We start from the raw sequence: 16,450 nt of genomic DNA, 5'->3' as shown, positions 1-16,450 counted from the left end.
AACAGTGTTCCGTCCGCCTTTGGCATTGAGTCATGCCGGCTACATGACCACAGAGAGGTCTTTGGACATCGCTGGCTCTTCCCCTTTGAAACGGAGATGAGCACCGCAGGGGTGGGTTCCTGCCGACATTACTACCAGTTTGGTGCCCAAAAAATTTTGTGCATACATGATACGGTCACTTGTCCAGCCAAGTTATTACCTATTCAGCCGAACCAGTCCAAACCAGCAGTAACCCACCTCTGGAGCTCCACCCCTTAGAATCGGGAGTGACTAGCACATACATTATATTGCCAAAAGTATTCGCTCACCCATCCAAATAATCAGAATCAGATGTTCCAATCACTTCCATGGCCACAGGTGTATAAAATCAAGTACCTAGGCATGCAGACTGTTTTTACAGACATTTGTGAAAGAATGGGTCCCTCTCAGGAGCTCAGTGAATTCCAGTGTGGAACTGTGATAGGATGCCACCTGTGCAACAAATCCAGTCGTGAAATTTCCTCGCTCCTAAATATTCCACAGTCAATTGTCAGCTGTATTATAAGAACGTGGAAGTGTTTGGGAATGACAGCAACTCAGCCACGAAGTGATAGGCCACGTAAACCTGTCCAACATCAGTGTGTGACCTCACAAATGCGCTTCTGGAAGAATGGTCAAAAATTCCCATAAACACACTCCTGAACCTTGTGGACAGCCTTCCCAGAAGAGTTGAAGCTGCTATAGCTGCAAAGGGTGGACCGACGTCATATTGAACCCTATGGATTAGGAATGGGATGTCACTTACAGTAAGTTCATATGCGAGTAAAGGCAGGTGAGCGAATACTTTTGGCAATATAGTGTATGTGCAAGGGGAACCTTTCCTTTATCTTTTGTACTCCACTATTTTTTCCCACTACATATCAGGGTTTTTTTTTCCTGAAAAAATAAAATAAAATTTGTTAAGGAACACTTGTGATTGATTGTGCTAGAATCCTCCTTCTGAAACCCTGCAATGGCCATTCAAAACAATAGTGATTAATAAATTTATTGTGTCCAGCTGGCTCAATTTGGCTGACCCACTCTCTACTTTTGACCCCTTCTTTTCACCCCAAATGCAAACTGAATTGCTTCTCCTCTATGTCATGTGCTAAGAATTGGGACTATCCGTTAGGTTGCAGCCCAGAAGAGCTATTTAAGCCTATACATAAGAATCTAAACAGCTAAAATTCAACATTAAATTGGTGCCAGATAAGAATGGGATTCAGGAGTGGTTGGACTTGGACGTTTGTGGGAACGTAATGACTCTAAGCTGATGACACATTTAACTCCCCTTTCCCAGCTCTGCCTGCTCTCCCCCTATACACATTAGTATAAATGAAGTGGTATTTTATACTTTTGATCGTGGAATTTAACTCAATAAACTTTCAATTGGTTAGTCTTTAAGGAAGTTTTTCTGGGCTTTATTAAGCTAATTCCTAGGAGTCGTTGGAGCAGACCCATATGTGCAAGGGATAGAAAAGCAATATATTTTTGAATGTGTTTGATTCATTCTTACAGAGGGCCCTTCTTGGTAGCCATGGGTCGCTCTTGGCACCCTGAGGAATTCTACTGTGCTTATTGCAAGGCTTCTCTGGCTGATGTGGGCTTTGTGGAAGAACAAAACAGTGTCTACTGTGAGCATTGCTATGAACAGTTCTTTGCCCCGACCTGTGCCAGATGCCATACCAAGATCATGGGGGTAAGTCCACAAGCCAGCTGGGAGGAATCCTGGCCAAATCATGCCTAGGGGGAGTGTCTAGCTACCAGATATGGGCTGCAAGAATTTGAATGACCCTCGGGGAGCACTAAAGAGACAAAGAAAACTTTTTTGTGCTTCTGCCTTCTCCAAACGCTGAAGGAAATTGAGTCTTGCTTCCCAGAGTGCACTTGTTTTGAGAATGCAGGCTGATGGGTAAAGGGGTGGGGTCAGCTTCACACAATACACCTGGTATTTGTCGCTCTGGCCACTTGATGAGCAACAACAGTATAATAAAGATTGCATGTTGGGGCATATTTGTCTGTCCAGACACTCGATGGGGCTAGAAAGCAACACCAGTATATAAAAATTATATGCTGGGGCATGACACTAGATGGGGCTAGGGAGCAACACCAGTATATAAAAGTTATATGCTGGGGCATGACACTAGATGGGGCTAGAGAGCAACAGCAGTATATAAAAGTTATATGCTGGGGCATGACACTAGATGGGGCTAGGGAGCAACACCAGTATATAAAAATTATATGCTGGGGCATGACACTAGATGGGGCTAGGGAGCAACACCAGTATATAAAAGTTATATGCTGGGGCATGACACTAGATGGGGCTAGGGAGCAACACCAGTATATAAAAGTTATATGCTGGGGCATGACACTAGATGGGGCTAGAGAGCAACAGCAGTATATAAAAGTTATATGCTGGGGCATGACACTAGATGGGGCTAGGGAGCAACACCAGTATATAAAAGTTATATGCCGGGGCATGACACTAGATGGGGCTAGAAAGCAACACCAGTATATAAAAGGTATATGCTGGGGCATGACACTAGATGGGGCTAGAGACCAACACCAGTATATAAAAGTTATATGCTGGGGCATGACACTAGATGGGGCTAGAGAGCAACACCAGTACATAAAAGTTATATGCTGGGGCATGACACTAGATGGGACTAGAAAGCAACACCAGTATATAAAAGGTATATGCTGGGGCATGACACTAGATGGGGCTAGAGACCAACACCAGTATATAAAAGTTATATGCTGGGGCATGACACTAGATGGGGCTAGAGAGCAACACCAGTACATAAAAGTTATATGCTGGGGCATGACACTAGATGGGGCTAGAGAGCAACACCAGTACATAAAAGTTATATGCTGGGGCATGACACTAGATGGGGCTAGAGACCAACACCAGTATATAAAAGTTATATGCTGGGGCATGACACTAGATGGGGCTAGAGAGCAACACCAGTACATAAAAGTTATATGCTGGGGCATGACACTAGATGGGGCTAGAGAGCAACACCAGTACATGAAAGTTATATGCTGGGGCATGACACTAGATGGGGCTAGAGAGCAACACCAGTATATAAAAGTTATATGCTGGGGCATGACACTAGATGGGGCTAGAGAGCAACAGCAGTATATAAAAGTTATATGCTGGGGCATGACACTAGATGGGGCTAGAGAGCAACACCAGTATATAAAAGTTATATGCTGGGGCATGACACTAGATGGGGCTAGAGAGCAACAGCAGTATATAAAAGTTATATGCTGCGGCATGACAATGGCACTGAAAAAAAAGTAACTGTTTTTCATATTTATGACCATTGCGGTATCCCCATGATCATGTGATCAAAATTCAAATGCTTGGCAACTGGTTCATATTTATGATGGTTGCAGTATCCCGGGGTCATGTGGTGCCCTTTTGTGACCTTCTGACCAACAAAGTCAACGGGGAAGCCAGGTTCACTTAACAACCTTGTCACTAACTTAACAAAAGCAGAAATTCACTTAATAAGTGTGGCAAGAAAGGTCACTTAACAATTGTCTCGCTTCGCAACAAAGTTGAGGTGCACCACCACGTCTGAACAGTGGTGGGATTCAACCGGTGTAACAACCAGCTTGCTGAGTGTACGCTTTGCTCTGCACCCCGGTGAGTAAAACAGCTGAGGCACAGCAATCCGCTCTGCCACGCCTATCAGCTGGGCTTCAAGCAAAAGAAATATAGGGCAGATTAGCGCAGGTCGCGCAAGGGCGAGTGGGCAGAGCCAACTAATTGCCAGAACTACTGGTTCACATGAACCGGTCCAACCAGTTTAATCCCACCCCTGCATCTGAAGAACATCTTGTGATACCCCACCATGATCTACAGCAGGGGTGTCCAAACTTGGGAACTTTAAGACTTGTGGACTTCAACTCCCAGAATTCCCCAGCCAGCTCTGCTAAGTCCACAAGTCTTAAAGTTGCCAAGTTTGGACACCCCTGATCTACAGGAATTCCACATGAGTTGCTCGGACATTATTTCTCCTGGACGAGCGGAATTAATCGTTGATCACTGAATTAGTTAGTTCGTCAGGTTTCCGAAAGATGCCCTAATTAAGATAAGATAAGAGCTGGCCTTCCCCATGTTCCTTTCCCCCCAAAAGGAGGACACTTCTGGAAAACCACTTCTCTTTTCTCTTCCAGGAAGTGATGCATGCTTTGAGGCAAACCTGGCACACCACTTGCTTTGTTTGTGCCGCCTGTCGGAAGCCATTTGGAAACAGCCTCTTCCACATGGAGGATGGAGAACCCTACTGCGAGAAAGGTGCTACAGAGTTCCTCAATCAGTTGATAATCTTGGATCTTTCCAAAGAAAACACCCTCAGCTTCGAAATCCCCTTCTTCTCTACCGCTTTCTTTCATGCTTGCTTCTTGCAACTCTTTGCCAGACGGTCTTCATGTTCAGCCATGTTCTCTTAGGGATGACTCCTAAAATGCAAATCTGCATCATGCTTTAATCTCCTATTTTCCTTCTTTTGCTTTTCCCCTTTCCCAAATTTGCAGACATTGGACTTTTTGAGGTCCTCTTTTGTTCGCAGGTGGGATATGGTGGCTCAGATGCTAAGCTTGTCAATCAGAAAGGTCGGCAGTTCGGCAGTTTGAATCCCTAGTGCTGCATAACAGAGTGAGCTCCCATTACTTGTCCAGCCTCTGCCAACCTAGCAGTTCGAAAGCATGTAAAAAAAAATGCAAGTAGAAAAATAGGAACCACCTTTGGTGGGAAGGGAACAGCGCTCCGTGCACCTTCGGCGTTTAGTCATGCCGGCCACATGACCATGGAGACGTCTTCGGACAGCACTGGCTCTTCGGCTTTGAAACAGAGATGAGCTCCGCCCCCTAGAGTCAGGAACGACTAGCACATATGTGCGAGGGGAACCTTTACTTTTACTTTTGTTCGCAGTGACTTTGAAAAGCAACTGCTATTTGACTTCACAGTCCTTATTCAGTTACTTTCAAGGAACAGTGTGAAGTTGAGGAAAATTTGATTCCCAGGAACTATTTTGACAAGGTCGTACCATTTTCTTGACAGCAATATGTCACTCTCTTACTCCTGCAATTTTTTTCCAACTTCTGTAGATTTAGTCTTGACATTTCCTTCAAGACTCAATCTTGTTTGGGGTTTTTTTTTTTGTTCATTTGTTTTTCATTTTTGCAAACATTCATTTGCAAATGATTCGTTTTTGCAAACAGCCGAATGGCTTCCATCTGATTGAGCATTCCTAAAGGGATAAAGAGATTTTTTTTTTAAAAAAAAAGCACACATTTAGGTAAGGAAAAAAGGTCCTTCAGTAAAAAATTAAAGTGTCCCAAATCTAGAGATTTAAAAAAGGTAATTATTGCTCTAGCATCACTAATATTTGGTGCAGAGGAAGAAGCTTATAATGCACAATATTCATTCTATAAATGGTTGCATTTGCAGTCTGGGCTCTGGCATTGCTTCATGTCGGAATGCCTCACCGATCATGTTTAGTCTTGCCTTCCTTCCCACGAGTTCCCCATGCATCCTTATTTGCTTTCACAACTGCGAAATGCTCTAACGCTGGTCAGGCTAAGAGAGAGATCAGCTGGCTGATCTCCCTCCCTCCCCCTTTTCGTCTGTAACAAATCAGGATTCGAAACTAGTTCTTCCTGCTCCTAGTCTAACGCTCCAAATATTGTGCCACACCAGGCAAGTAGTCAACCCATTTCAAACACCGTTCCAGGAACTTCCGCAAAGTTGAGGAGGAAGGCAAGCAAAAATAAACCCACAGTTTTGCATCAAAGAAGGCATTAAAAATCCACTGCTGTCTTTTTGTCCCAACACTACATAGGCGTGTCTATGACATCACTGTAAATCAAGAGAAGACTTTAATATATTTATTGTGGTACTCTTTATGTTGTAAACCTCATTTTTTCTCTTTGATATGTATTCTTCTAGACTATGTTGCCTTATTCAGCACCAAATGTCACGGATGCGACTTCCCTGTTGAGGCTGGAGACAAATTCATCGAAGCCCTTGGTCACACCTGGCATGATACATGCTTCATTTGTGCTGTAGGTATCTCCCCAAGACTGGTGGGTGGGTCACAACACGTAACACACAAACATAGATACCCAAGAGAGGGTCCAGGAGTCTTCTAAATGCTTCACAATGAAACAAACACCTTGTAGGTATAGCCAACCTGCTCAGGATAAAAGTTCATATGATATGTTCTTCAAAACATGTAGGAGAAACAGGGGTGGACTGCTACACATTTTCCCGGGCTTGGGAGAACCCATATCTAACGTTATGGCCGGTTCAGAAAACCTCCAAATCCCATCCCTGTTTCTCCTACATGTTTTCTCCACAGGGCTCGTTTCGCATGCAAGGTAAGTACAGGGCGGAGGCTTGGGGAGGGGGGAAAAATGGGTCTCCCGGAAGTTCCAGAAGGCCGGAAACGTGCCCGTTTCTGATCTCCTGAGGGCCTCCGGAGCCCGGGGGAGGCAGTTTTCACCCTCCCAGAGACTTGAGGAAAGCCTCCGGAGCCTGGGGAAGGTGAAACCCACCCCCCTGCCGTGGTGTAGGAAACCGACTAGGCCACTCCCACCATGGCCACGCCCACCCAGCAACCTAGCTGAGGACCCGTGGCTGAAATTTTTGAAGCCCACCCAGGGGTGAACTGCTACCGGTAGTAAAAAAAATGCTACTGGTTTGCAGAACCGGCAATAAAAAATACTAAAAAAAAGTTTTTTAAGAAAAGTTCCAACGATCGCATGTTACACAGCTGATATTTGGAACTTTTTAAAAAAAACTTTTAAAAGATTTTTTTTACTACAGGTTTTCCAGAAACACGGGGGTGGAGGGGTCTGTTTTTGTTCCCATCAGGCTTCCCTGAAGCCTGCTAGGCCAAAAATGGGGGCTGTGGGTGCTGAGAAAGGAAGGAAGGAAGGAAGGAAGGAAGGAAGGAAGGAAGGAAGGAAGGAGGGAGGGAGGGAAAAAGGAGGGGAAGGAAGGACTACAAATCTGGCACTAATAGTTTCAGAGGATAATCCAGGGCTGGAAGGGACCTGGAGGTCATCTAGTCCAACCCTGCTCCAGCACGACATTGTTAAAGTGAGTTTCTGTCTTTTGATCCCCCAGTTACATGACTACATAACCACGCCCACCCAGACACATGGCCCCACCAAGCCACGCCCCACCAAGCCATGCCCACAGAACCGGTAGTAAAAAAAAATTAGATTTCACCACTGAGCACCCCCTGAGAAGAAACCATATTCTGGTTCTTCTTGGAGGTAGATCTGGATCATCTTCATCTGTGCTCAGTTTGGTAGATCATTTTTGGAAAGAAATGGTTGACTGCAATGTCAACGCATTCAAGGATGTTTCTGGAGGCAAGTCAGTGCTTTTCTAAAGGAAGTGAATGAATGAATCATATCAATACAATACAATAGTAGAGTTGGAAGGGACCTTGGAGGTCTTCTAGTCCAACCCCCTGCCTATCAACCATGGGCACCACCAATCTTTCCCTTTTTCTCATTGTTTGACTCAGGAATTGGGGCTCAGCACATCTTATGCTTAGCTTGCTCTAACTTGGCTGGTTTTGCAGAATGGACTGAAATCAGGGGTGTCCAAACTTGGGAACTTAAAGACTTGTGGACTTCAACTCCCAGAATTCTGGGACTTGAAGTCCACAGGTCTTAAAGTTCCCAAGTTTGGACACCCCTGACTGAAATGGAGGGACTCAAAATCGCATCGGCTTCGATGCAATTCCAACTTCCTGTATCTCTCGTTCGCAGGTCTGCCATGTCAATTTGGAAGGTCAACCGTTTTATTCGAAGAAAGACAAGCCTTTGTGCAAGAAACACGCCCATGCCATCAACGTCTAAAGGAAGATCCGGAAAGGAATAACGAAGCAAAAAAAGGGTGGAGGTTGATTCAACAGATTAAATATAGATCACTATGGATTTCTGAGGATAGGGGAGGGGAAGGGGAGGTCACAAATTACGGACACTTTGAATTATGCTTTTGTGTGTGCAGATCTGTTTCTGGTGCACAAAAGAGGGAATGAATAGTCATAGTTTGGCAGCCAACTTGGGCTGCAATTGCTTGAGCAAAATGAACAAAATAAGGGGGCAGTTTCTATGGAAGCATATTTAGGATAGGCTTACCCTAGTAGAACCCGTTACTGTTAAAAAAATTTAAATATAATCCTTTCTTAGTATTATAATACAGCTCAAAAGTGCCATATTACACAAAGTAACTTAAAGTCATAGTCCATTGTGATGATGAGTCAATTAAGTATTCCTTACCAAGCCAACGGAGAGATATTCCATTGTTCTATGCCGCGACTCTTCTTCACACTACTTAGATGTGGCATAACTTTGAGGTTAAAGAAAAATGGGAGGCCAGATAGAATTAACAAAAAAACATGCCATGAACTGACCCAATCAAAGCTTGAATCCAAACACAACTAAAAAACCCTCTGGTAATTCTCCTTGATTACCAGGTTTTCTTGTATATAGGTGTGGTTTTCCTGGATTTTTTTTAAAAATGTGCTTTTTCCAAGCTGGTAAACTTTGGGGATAATATCCGACCCCCAGTAATTGTGAATGGCTCTTCCTAAGTCTCATTCCTATATTGGAATATATCTCCCTGGAGTAGAACTGTTAGAAAATGATTTTCAAAGGACTCTGTATGTGTTTGGAGACCTTGAGCTTCTGATCATTGGTAGGAAAGTTGAGCAAAATGATGAGAAGGGTTGCATGGAAGAGAGAAGAGTTAACTTAGAGGACCAGTTGTCTTCCATCTGCCATTGGGGAAGGAAGGAGAAAGTGTTGGATTGTATGTTCACCATGCCATTGTCACTATCAAGCTAACTGACCATGGGGATAACACTTACATAAGAAATTTCCCAACTTGGTTGAGATTACTTGCAATGGGTAGTAGAAGCTGTAGTCTTTGGATAGCTGGAAGTCAACACTTTGTTTTCCAGTTGAGACACTTTGCCAACTGATGGACGAGCATTTGGCTTGGTCAAGAACACTGAGTTCTTGAAAACTCTTACTCGTAATAGCAGTAATGAGGAAGGCGGTCATTTCTTTTTTGTTGATGGTTAGGAAAAGCTACATTATAATTGCAGCTACGTACAAAAAGATATAGAGACAGGGGGATATCCAGATTATTATTATTATTATTTTTTAATTTCTTTGTTTTCAAGAATGTGACATTTTGTTTGGTTAAAGCCGGTGCCATTCACCGGACAGACCTTGAACGAGAGACGGTTGTCTCTAAAGTGTGGTTGTGTTTGCTGCTACAAGAAAAAGAAGCCTGCAGAACCTTGAGTAGTTTTCCTTTCCCTTGTTAAAAAAGTTTTTGAACAAATGCTATTTAGGATTTCTGCCATTATTTACTTTTTGAAGCTTTTGTCCCCTTGTGTTGGGCAGACTGTATTCATTCTGGATAGCATTTGGGTATTTCATTCTTTAGCATCAGGTAATTGTTTATATACAGTGAAGCCACTGGCTTATATCTGCTCAGATAAGCATTCTAAATTTAGACACAGAAGGACTCGTTCTATGTCAACATTGTTAGACGCTGATTTGAATGGGCAACACTGTCATAAAGATAAAAGCCATGTACTCCAGTAGAACATGTTCCAGCATGGAAGCTTATGATTTCTTATTTAAAACAATGTACAATATTTATTATTCGTTTGGGGAAAAAAAACAAGAGGGAAAAAGAATGCAGTTTGATTTTCATAATGTTTGCTGTCTGACTGGAATCCCGACCTCAATCAGGCTAAAAGCTAAAATAAAAGCTGCATTATAACCAATGGCTTCTTCTTCTCAAAATCCTATGCTTTATTTTAAGATCCCTTTTGGATCCTGTGGAAGAATAAAAGATGCTTTGTCGAGGAACTGGCTTAATTGGATTTTAAAATGCTTAACCAGGACTGAGTCCGGTCCCTCATCTCTTGTCTTCTGCAAAGAATGGAACACACCGTACAATATTTCTTTTTCTGTATGTAACATTTTTGCCTTGGATAGTTGAGCAAATTTTAAGTCTTGTTTACCCACATCTGTAGCACTTTAATTCTTGCATATCTTGCCCATATAACAAGGAAGGCACCAACATCTCATTCAGAATTATTCTTAAAAGAATCTGCAGTATTTTGGTCAAACTTATTTTTCTGAAAGACACGCTTTCGTTTTCTTACATTTCCAAACTAGTAACTTAGTACAAAATGCAATAACCAGTATAATCCGAGGAGTCAACAAAGTACAGAGATAGATTCTAATTCAATTTATCTTCAGCTGGTTAAGTCCACCTAACTCCAAGAGGGAATTCCATTTATGGCATCTTAGTAGAAGGATGATCAGATTTCGCTGTGGATGGTGAGCTTCGTGCACAAAGATAGCACAACATTATTCATTGAAAACATTCATGCATGGCATTAAGCCATAAAAGGGATTTGCTTTAGTTTAATACATCTCATGGTGGGAGCCTAACTCATTGTGGTTATTCCATTCTGATTTATTCGCTAAGCCATAGTTAAAGAGCAATGGGCATAGCACAGCATTGGATCAGTCCATCAACAAATTTTAGGGATTTTTAGGGATTCTGATGCTGTACATAGGGTATGTTTATTATCTCCTTTGGGATAGACCTATTGCTAATACCATTCAACCTGCAAGAAGAGAAAGTAGATATGGAACTGGGTAGTCGTTCAACCCTCTTTAAGGAGCAAGCACCCCAAAATGGTATTCTATTACTTTGGACCGTTTTGAAGCACCATTCTAAAGAAAGGAATCCATGATTTAAAGATTTTATCTGATATATTTTCCCTGCCAGTGTATTTTCAAAAAGTGCATTCTTATTCTCAAAATGAAAGAAGTTGCTTCTTCTTCTTCTTGTGCCATATCCATCATCGAATGTTCATAATCAGGTTGGCAATCCTATTTTTGTCAACAGCCGCATGAAAAAGTGCTGCTCAGTTTTGTCCAAACCAGTCCCTTAGATTTTGAAGCCATGATGTTCTTCTTCTGACTGGACCTTGTTTGCCTTCAATCTTTCCTTGGACGATTAAGTGAAGTATGCTGTATTTTTCTGGGTGTCGCATCACATATCCAAAATATTCTGTCGCTTTTTAAAAGTTTTGATGATTTCCCTTGACTTTCCCAGGAGGCTTATCACTTCCTCATTTCTGATTTTGTCAAACCAACTTATACGTAAAGAGAAGTTGTTACAGCAAACTAATTGCTCCAGATTAGGTCTCTACTCCATTCAGGAAGGCTGTTGATATTTAACATGGGGCTGCTTAGTATATTTCCTTATGATCAAATTTTATTTGAGTAGAATCACATCCATCTATCCTTAACAAACTTTTTTAAAAAATTGTATAGAACAGTAGTCCTAGACAAGTCGTAAATTCACTGGTCTACAGCAGGAGAAACACTGGGGGACGACATACCAAATTTATCTTTATGACAGATATAACAATTACCATTGTTTATGCTAAACTAAACTTGTTATCCTTTGGTTCCACTTTTTTTTCTCTGCCTTTTGCCTTGTTCTTCCTAATACTGTACCTGTGAATGACCAAATAATACAATTTGCCTATTAACCTATTCAGAAGACTTGATAGGTTATATCAGTAACATCCGATTCAAAGATGATTAGATTTTTAATCACCTTAAGAAGAAGCAAATCCATTGAAATCAAGAGAGTTTTATTCTAACAGAACTACTGAAGCATGATCCTACTTTTTTTTGCAGCTAATATTTTCGCTCTAGGTGAAATGGGCAGAAAACGATTTGAAATTTTGGGGGCATAATTCAGATTCTGTTGAATTTTGTGAGAAAACTCTGATTAATTTGTGGCTGGCCTTCCATCTTCCATTTAGTCTTAGAACAATGCATTTTGCTTAAATCCTAATTCTGAAAGGAAGTCTACCACAACCAATTAATCACTGATCTATCTATCTATCTATCTATCTATCTATCTATCTATCTATCTATCTATCTATCTATCTATCTATCTATCTACCTACCTACCTACCTACCTACCTACCTACCTACCTACCTATCTGTCATTTACCTATCATCTCTCTATCCATCCATGAAATTCCTTTGGTCCTTCATGAGTCAGTAGCTTGGGTAATACACTCTATTTAAAGCTTTCTTTGTATTCAGTGCTAAAACACAAAATAAAAATTATGCTGGGACTCAGGTGAGATACGATGTCCCTCTAATAGATGCTATTTTTTTAAATGAAGTTATTAACCTCTGTGCTTGAGTGATTTGCTTCCTACTGCAGTCACGTGAAGCTTTTGTTTGATTCTTTTTTTTAAAAAACCTGTACGGAAATATTGATACGATACCACAAGTGACCTTACTTTGAAATAAGGTTGGGAAGCAGATCATCCTGGGGTATTTTTTTCCAATTGCTCAGCATACAGTGTGTTGATTCATGAAGTGTGACTTGATATATCTTGCATGGATTATCGGTGCTGACACTAATAAAGTATTTTTTAAAAGTATGACCTTTTTTTTTCTCTCATGAATTTATGTGAGAGAAGAAGGAATGTTCAACAACCAGAAATGCTTTTGCCGAATAAACATCTTCTTTGGAAACTGAGCCATCAAAAGTCGAATTTGTACCCTTTCTGAAGTAGTCCTTTCTTGTCTGATGTTTTTCAGGTCGATTAGGTCTTCTCTCTGATCTTGTTCTATTACCAATGCTTGCAGGGAGGGTGTGTGTGTGTGTGTGTGTGAACAAATGTGTGGAATTTCGTACAAGGAAGGAAAGCTATGTTTGAAATCTAATTCTATGGTGATCTTAGAATGAAATGCAGAAGGGAGTGGGGTCTATTGAGAGGAAGAAGGGGAGGAGGGGGAGGGGGAGGAGACCTGTGGGGACTTTAGCGCTCTCTGATCTTGGTGGTTTTCTTGCAGACATTTCATGATGATGTTACCAACTAGGTAACATCATCAGTGCTAGAAGGTAGTGAGCTTGCTCTGTCAGTGTTGGTGGGAGGTGGGAGGGGTCTTGGTGGTTCCTAAGCAGAGATTAACATCAGGGATAATACTAGACCAGGGGTGTCAAACTCAAGGCCCGGGGGCCGGAGCTGGCCCATGGGGTGCTTAGATCTGGCCAGTGGGGCCGACTTGGAAATAGCAAAAGACTGGACTGCGGTGCTTCTGCCAGCGAAAACGGGCTCCCAATCTCCGTTTTCGGCTATTACAGTCTCCTGCAACCCTCTGCTAGTGAAAATGGAGCTCAAGAGGGCCCTCCCAGGCAACCGCAACATGAGTGACGTCAAGCTGGCCACGTCCACTTTGGCCATCCCCACCCCACCCCCGAGGTCAAACACAATCCTGATGCGGCCATCAATGCAGAGATGGTATTCTGACAGGTTCTGAAGAACCAGTAGCGGAAATTTTGAGTAGTTTGGAGAACCAGCAAATAGGCTGGCCCTGCCCCCACTGCCTCCCAGCTGATCTTCTTTTGTTGCCCTGAACAGGAGAACGGAGCTGGAAAGCAGGTTAGTGGGGTTGGGAGGGAATGGGGATTTTGCAGTAACCTTCCCCCAGGAGTGGGGAGGGATTGGCAGTATCCTTCCCCTACCACGCCCACCAAGCCACACCACGTACACCAAGCCATGCCCACAGAACTGGCAGTTAAAATCTTTGAATCCCACCACTGTCTCAAGGAAATCGAGTTTGACACCCTTGCATTAGACCTAGAACCAAGTTGTAAACAACACCTCAAATCAAGGAACTACCAACTCAGGCAAACCAACAAACAATAAGCAACAGCCTAATCAAGGAACCACCAACTTTGAAAGCCAAGCGACATTAGTTATAAATTGAGGACTACCTGTAATTGCACGGATGAAAGCAAAACCATATTATAATACGGGCAAATTACAATTTACCTACCTTCCATAAAGTGATTTCTTGAGATTGTTGGCCCGAGCACTTCATATCTTCAGAAGCTTTACATATTACAAGAGATTCATGCTGGCAGGGACAGTTCAGAAGTCTGCAGAGAATTAAATGTTAAATTTTCTAGTAGCAAGGTCAAAATACGTAAACAATCCACACACGACAAGAAAGAATTACACAAACTCCAGTAAGCTCAGGTTTTGCTTCGCTGCCTTCTTTGTCATCACCGGATAATTTATTATAAATGTATTCAGGGTGAAAGTTTCTGCAATAGAGTTTGCTCAGGAAGTGGGAACAAGTTTTGAGGATATCCTTTTTCCGGGCCAGAATATCCAATACTTTCAATTTTATATACAGCGGAAGCAATTAATTGCAAGAGAAGCCCAGCTCGGTTTCCTGTGGCTTTGCATGCAACAGCAACCATTGTTTAAAGTGTTGAATTGCTTTGTGATTTCCGAAACTACGTTGCGCTGATTTTTTTTAAAATAGACATTGCAAAAATTGATTTTTTGGGGTTTTATCATCCTTATTTCCCAGCACTCAAGCAAGGGACGGAAAGAAGCAGAATTGGTCATTCATGGTTTAGAACCAAGGAAAATGTTTAGTTAACGTAGCAGAATCCACTGTGTTTTGCACTAACTAAATCCAATAAAGTGAATATAAAATGTCCCTAGGATTTCTGATGATTTTAGCACATAACAGATTAACAGAGTTGGAAGGGACCTTATAGGTCATCTAGTCCAACCCCCTCCTCAAACAGGAGACTCTATACCATTCTGACAAACGGCAGTCCATTTTCTCCATTTTCTCGCACTTAATATTGCTTTACCAAAAGTGTATCTTACACAGGTAATCCTCGAATAGTTCACTTACAACAGCACTGAAAAAGAGTGACTTACGACTGTTTTTCACACTTACAACCATAGCAGCAGCCTTGTGGTCACAATCCAAATTCAGACGCTTGGCAACTGGCTCATACTTATGACCGTTGCCTTATTCCCGGGTTACGGGATCACTTTTTTGCAACCTTCTGACAAGCAAAGTCAATGAGGAAGCCAGATTCAACACTTAACAACCGTGTTACTTAACAAGCACCGGGACTCAATTAAAAATGATGGGAAGAAAGGTCATAAAAGGGGCAACATTCAGTTAACAACGGACTCATTTAGCCACAGAAATTTTGGGGCTAGTTTGTGGTCATAAGTCAAGGACCACCTGGGTAATTTGAAAAAAAAAGCTTCCGATGCAAATCGTTGCTGAATGGGAGGTCAGCTGAGTTGATCTGTGGATGCTGATATTCAGAGCGTCTGAAGCAGGGGTGAAATCCAGCAGGTTCTGACAGGTTCTGGAGAACCGGTAGTGGAAGGAAATTTTGAGTAGTTCAGAGAACCGGCTGGCCCCAGAGTGGGATAGGAATGGAGATTTTAAAATATTCTCCACCAAGCCACACCCACCAAGCCATGCCCACCAAGCCACGCCCACAGAACCGGTAGTAAAAACAATCCATTTCACCACTGGTCTGAAGGCTGCAACAAGTTCGTTTCAAATCCCACCAGACCAGTGTTGCTATTCAGCCAGTTCTATCAGGTTCGGGGGGACCGGTAGCAGTAGCGGTGGTGGGAGGCTCCGCCCACCCGCCCGGACGTCACCACATCCCATTTTTGACACCCTGTGAATGCAAGCACCCTCATATTTGCGAACCAGTAGTGAAGGTAAGTGAATAGCACCCCTGCACCAGACCACAGGAACGTTCAGAGAAACTTGAGATTTGCAGAAATATAAACACAATTTAAATTAAAAAAAAAAAAAAACCATTGGGGTGGGAAACTGAACTCCAAGGGTTTGAAATCCTTCAGGCTCCTGAAAAGGGAACAGGCAACTGTTTATTTTTCTGAACACAGACCTTCCACAGTGACATTTTATTGCACTGACAGTTAACATTTATACACATACCAAGGTTACCTTCCGTCAGTCCTCATAGAGACAAGTCGTGGTGTTTCTTAAAAACTGCTGTTTTTACTTACTGCTGGATTTCAAACACAAATTTGAAAATAAGACAGCTGGGGGTGCCTGTTCCAATTGATTCCAGTTGTTTTTGTAATCCTTCAAGGGGGAATTTGTCCAATAACTATTGATCAATCAGAGTAGAGCTGGAAGGGACTATCAAGGAGATAGGCAGGAGACCCTATACCTATGATGTACTTTGTGGTCATGTACCTGTGGTGTACCCAAAGTGGCACACGAAGCCATGTCGCCTGGCACACACGGCCTTGCCTGTTTGTCTTCCGGGTTTCTGGCGTGCATGCGCGCGTGGTGATTTGCTGTCCTTCATGTGCGCGGCAGTGCAGAAAACCTGTGTGCATATGTGCACTGGCCAGCTGAATGTTGGGTGCGCATGAATGCCAGAATCCAGAAGTTCAGCTTTTCTGGAGAGCGGTCCCAACACTGCCCTATACCATATCAGACAAGTGGCTGTCCAGTCTCT

At 42.5% G+C, this 16,450-nt stretch overlaps 1 protein-coding gene across 4 annotated transcripts in view; it reads left to right on the top strand.

Moving 5' to 3' along the window:
* The window catches only part of LDB3 (LIM domain binding 3), a 176,121-nt gene extending 163,466 nt beyond the window's left edge, over window positions 1-12,655 (top strand). For all 4 annotated transcript variants that reach the window (XM_081956513.1, XM_081956516.1, XM_081956515.1 and 1 more), the window contains 4 exons: window positions 1,537-1,717; window positions 4,204-4,324; window positions 5,978-6,093; window positions 7,816-12,655. In XM_081956513.1, coding sequence (XP_081812639.1) covers window positions 1,537-1,717; window positions 4,204-4,324; window positions 5,978-6,093; window positions 7,816-7,905 — 508 coding nt within the window. In that variant the 3' untranslated portion in view covers window positions 7,906-12,655. The remainder of the gene's footprint in view (window positions 1-1,536; window positions 1,718-4,203; window positions 4,325-5,977; window positions 6,094-7,815) is intronic.
* The last annotated feature ends 3,795 nt before the right edge of the window (window positions 12,656-16,450 follow it).

The sequence above is a fragment of the Natrix helvetica genome (assembly GCF_964273705.1).
Source record: "Natrix helvetica genome assembly, chromosome: 5".
NCBI lineage: Eukaryota > Metazoa > Chordata > Lepidosauria > Squamata > Natricidae > Natrix > Natrix helvetica.
Note: the sequence above shows the minus strand (reverse complement) of the source record. Positions and strands in the feature narration are given on the sequence as shown.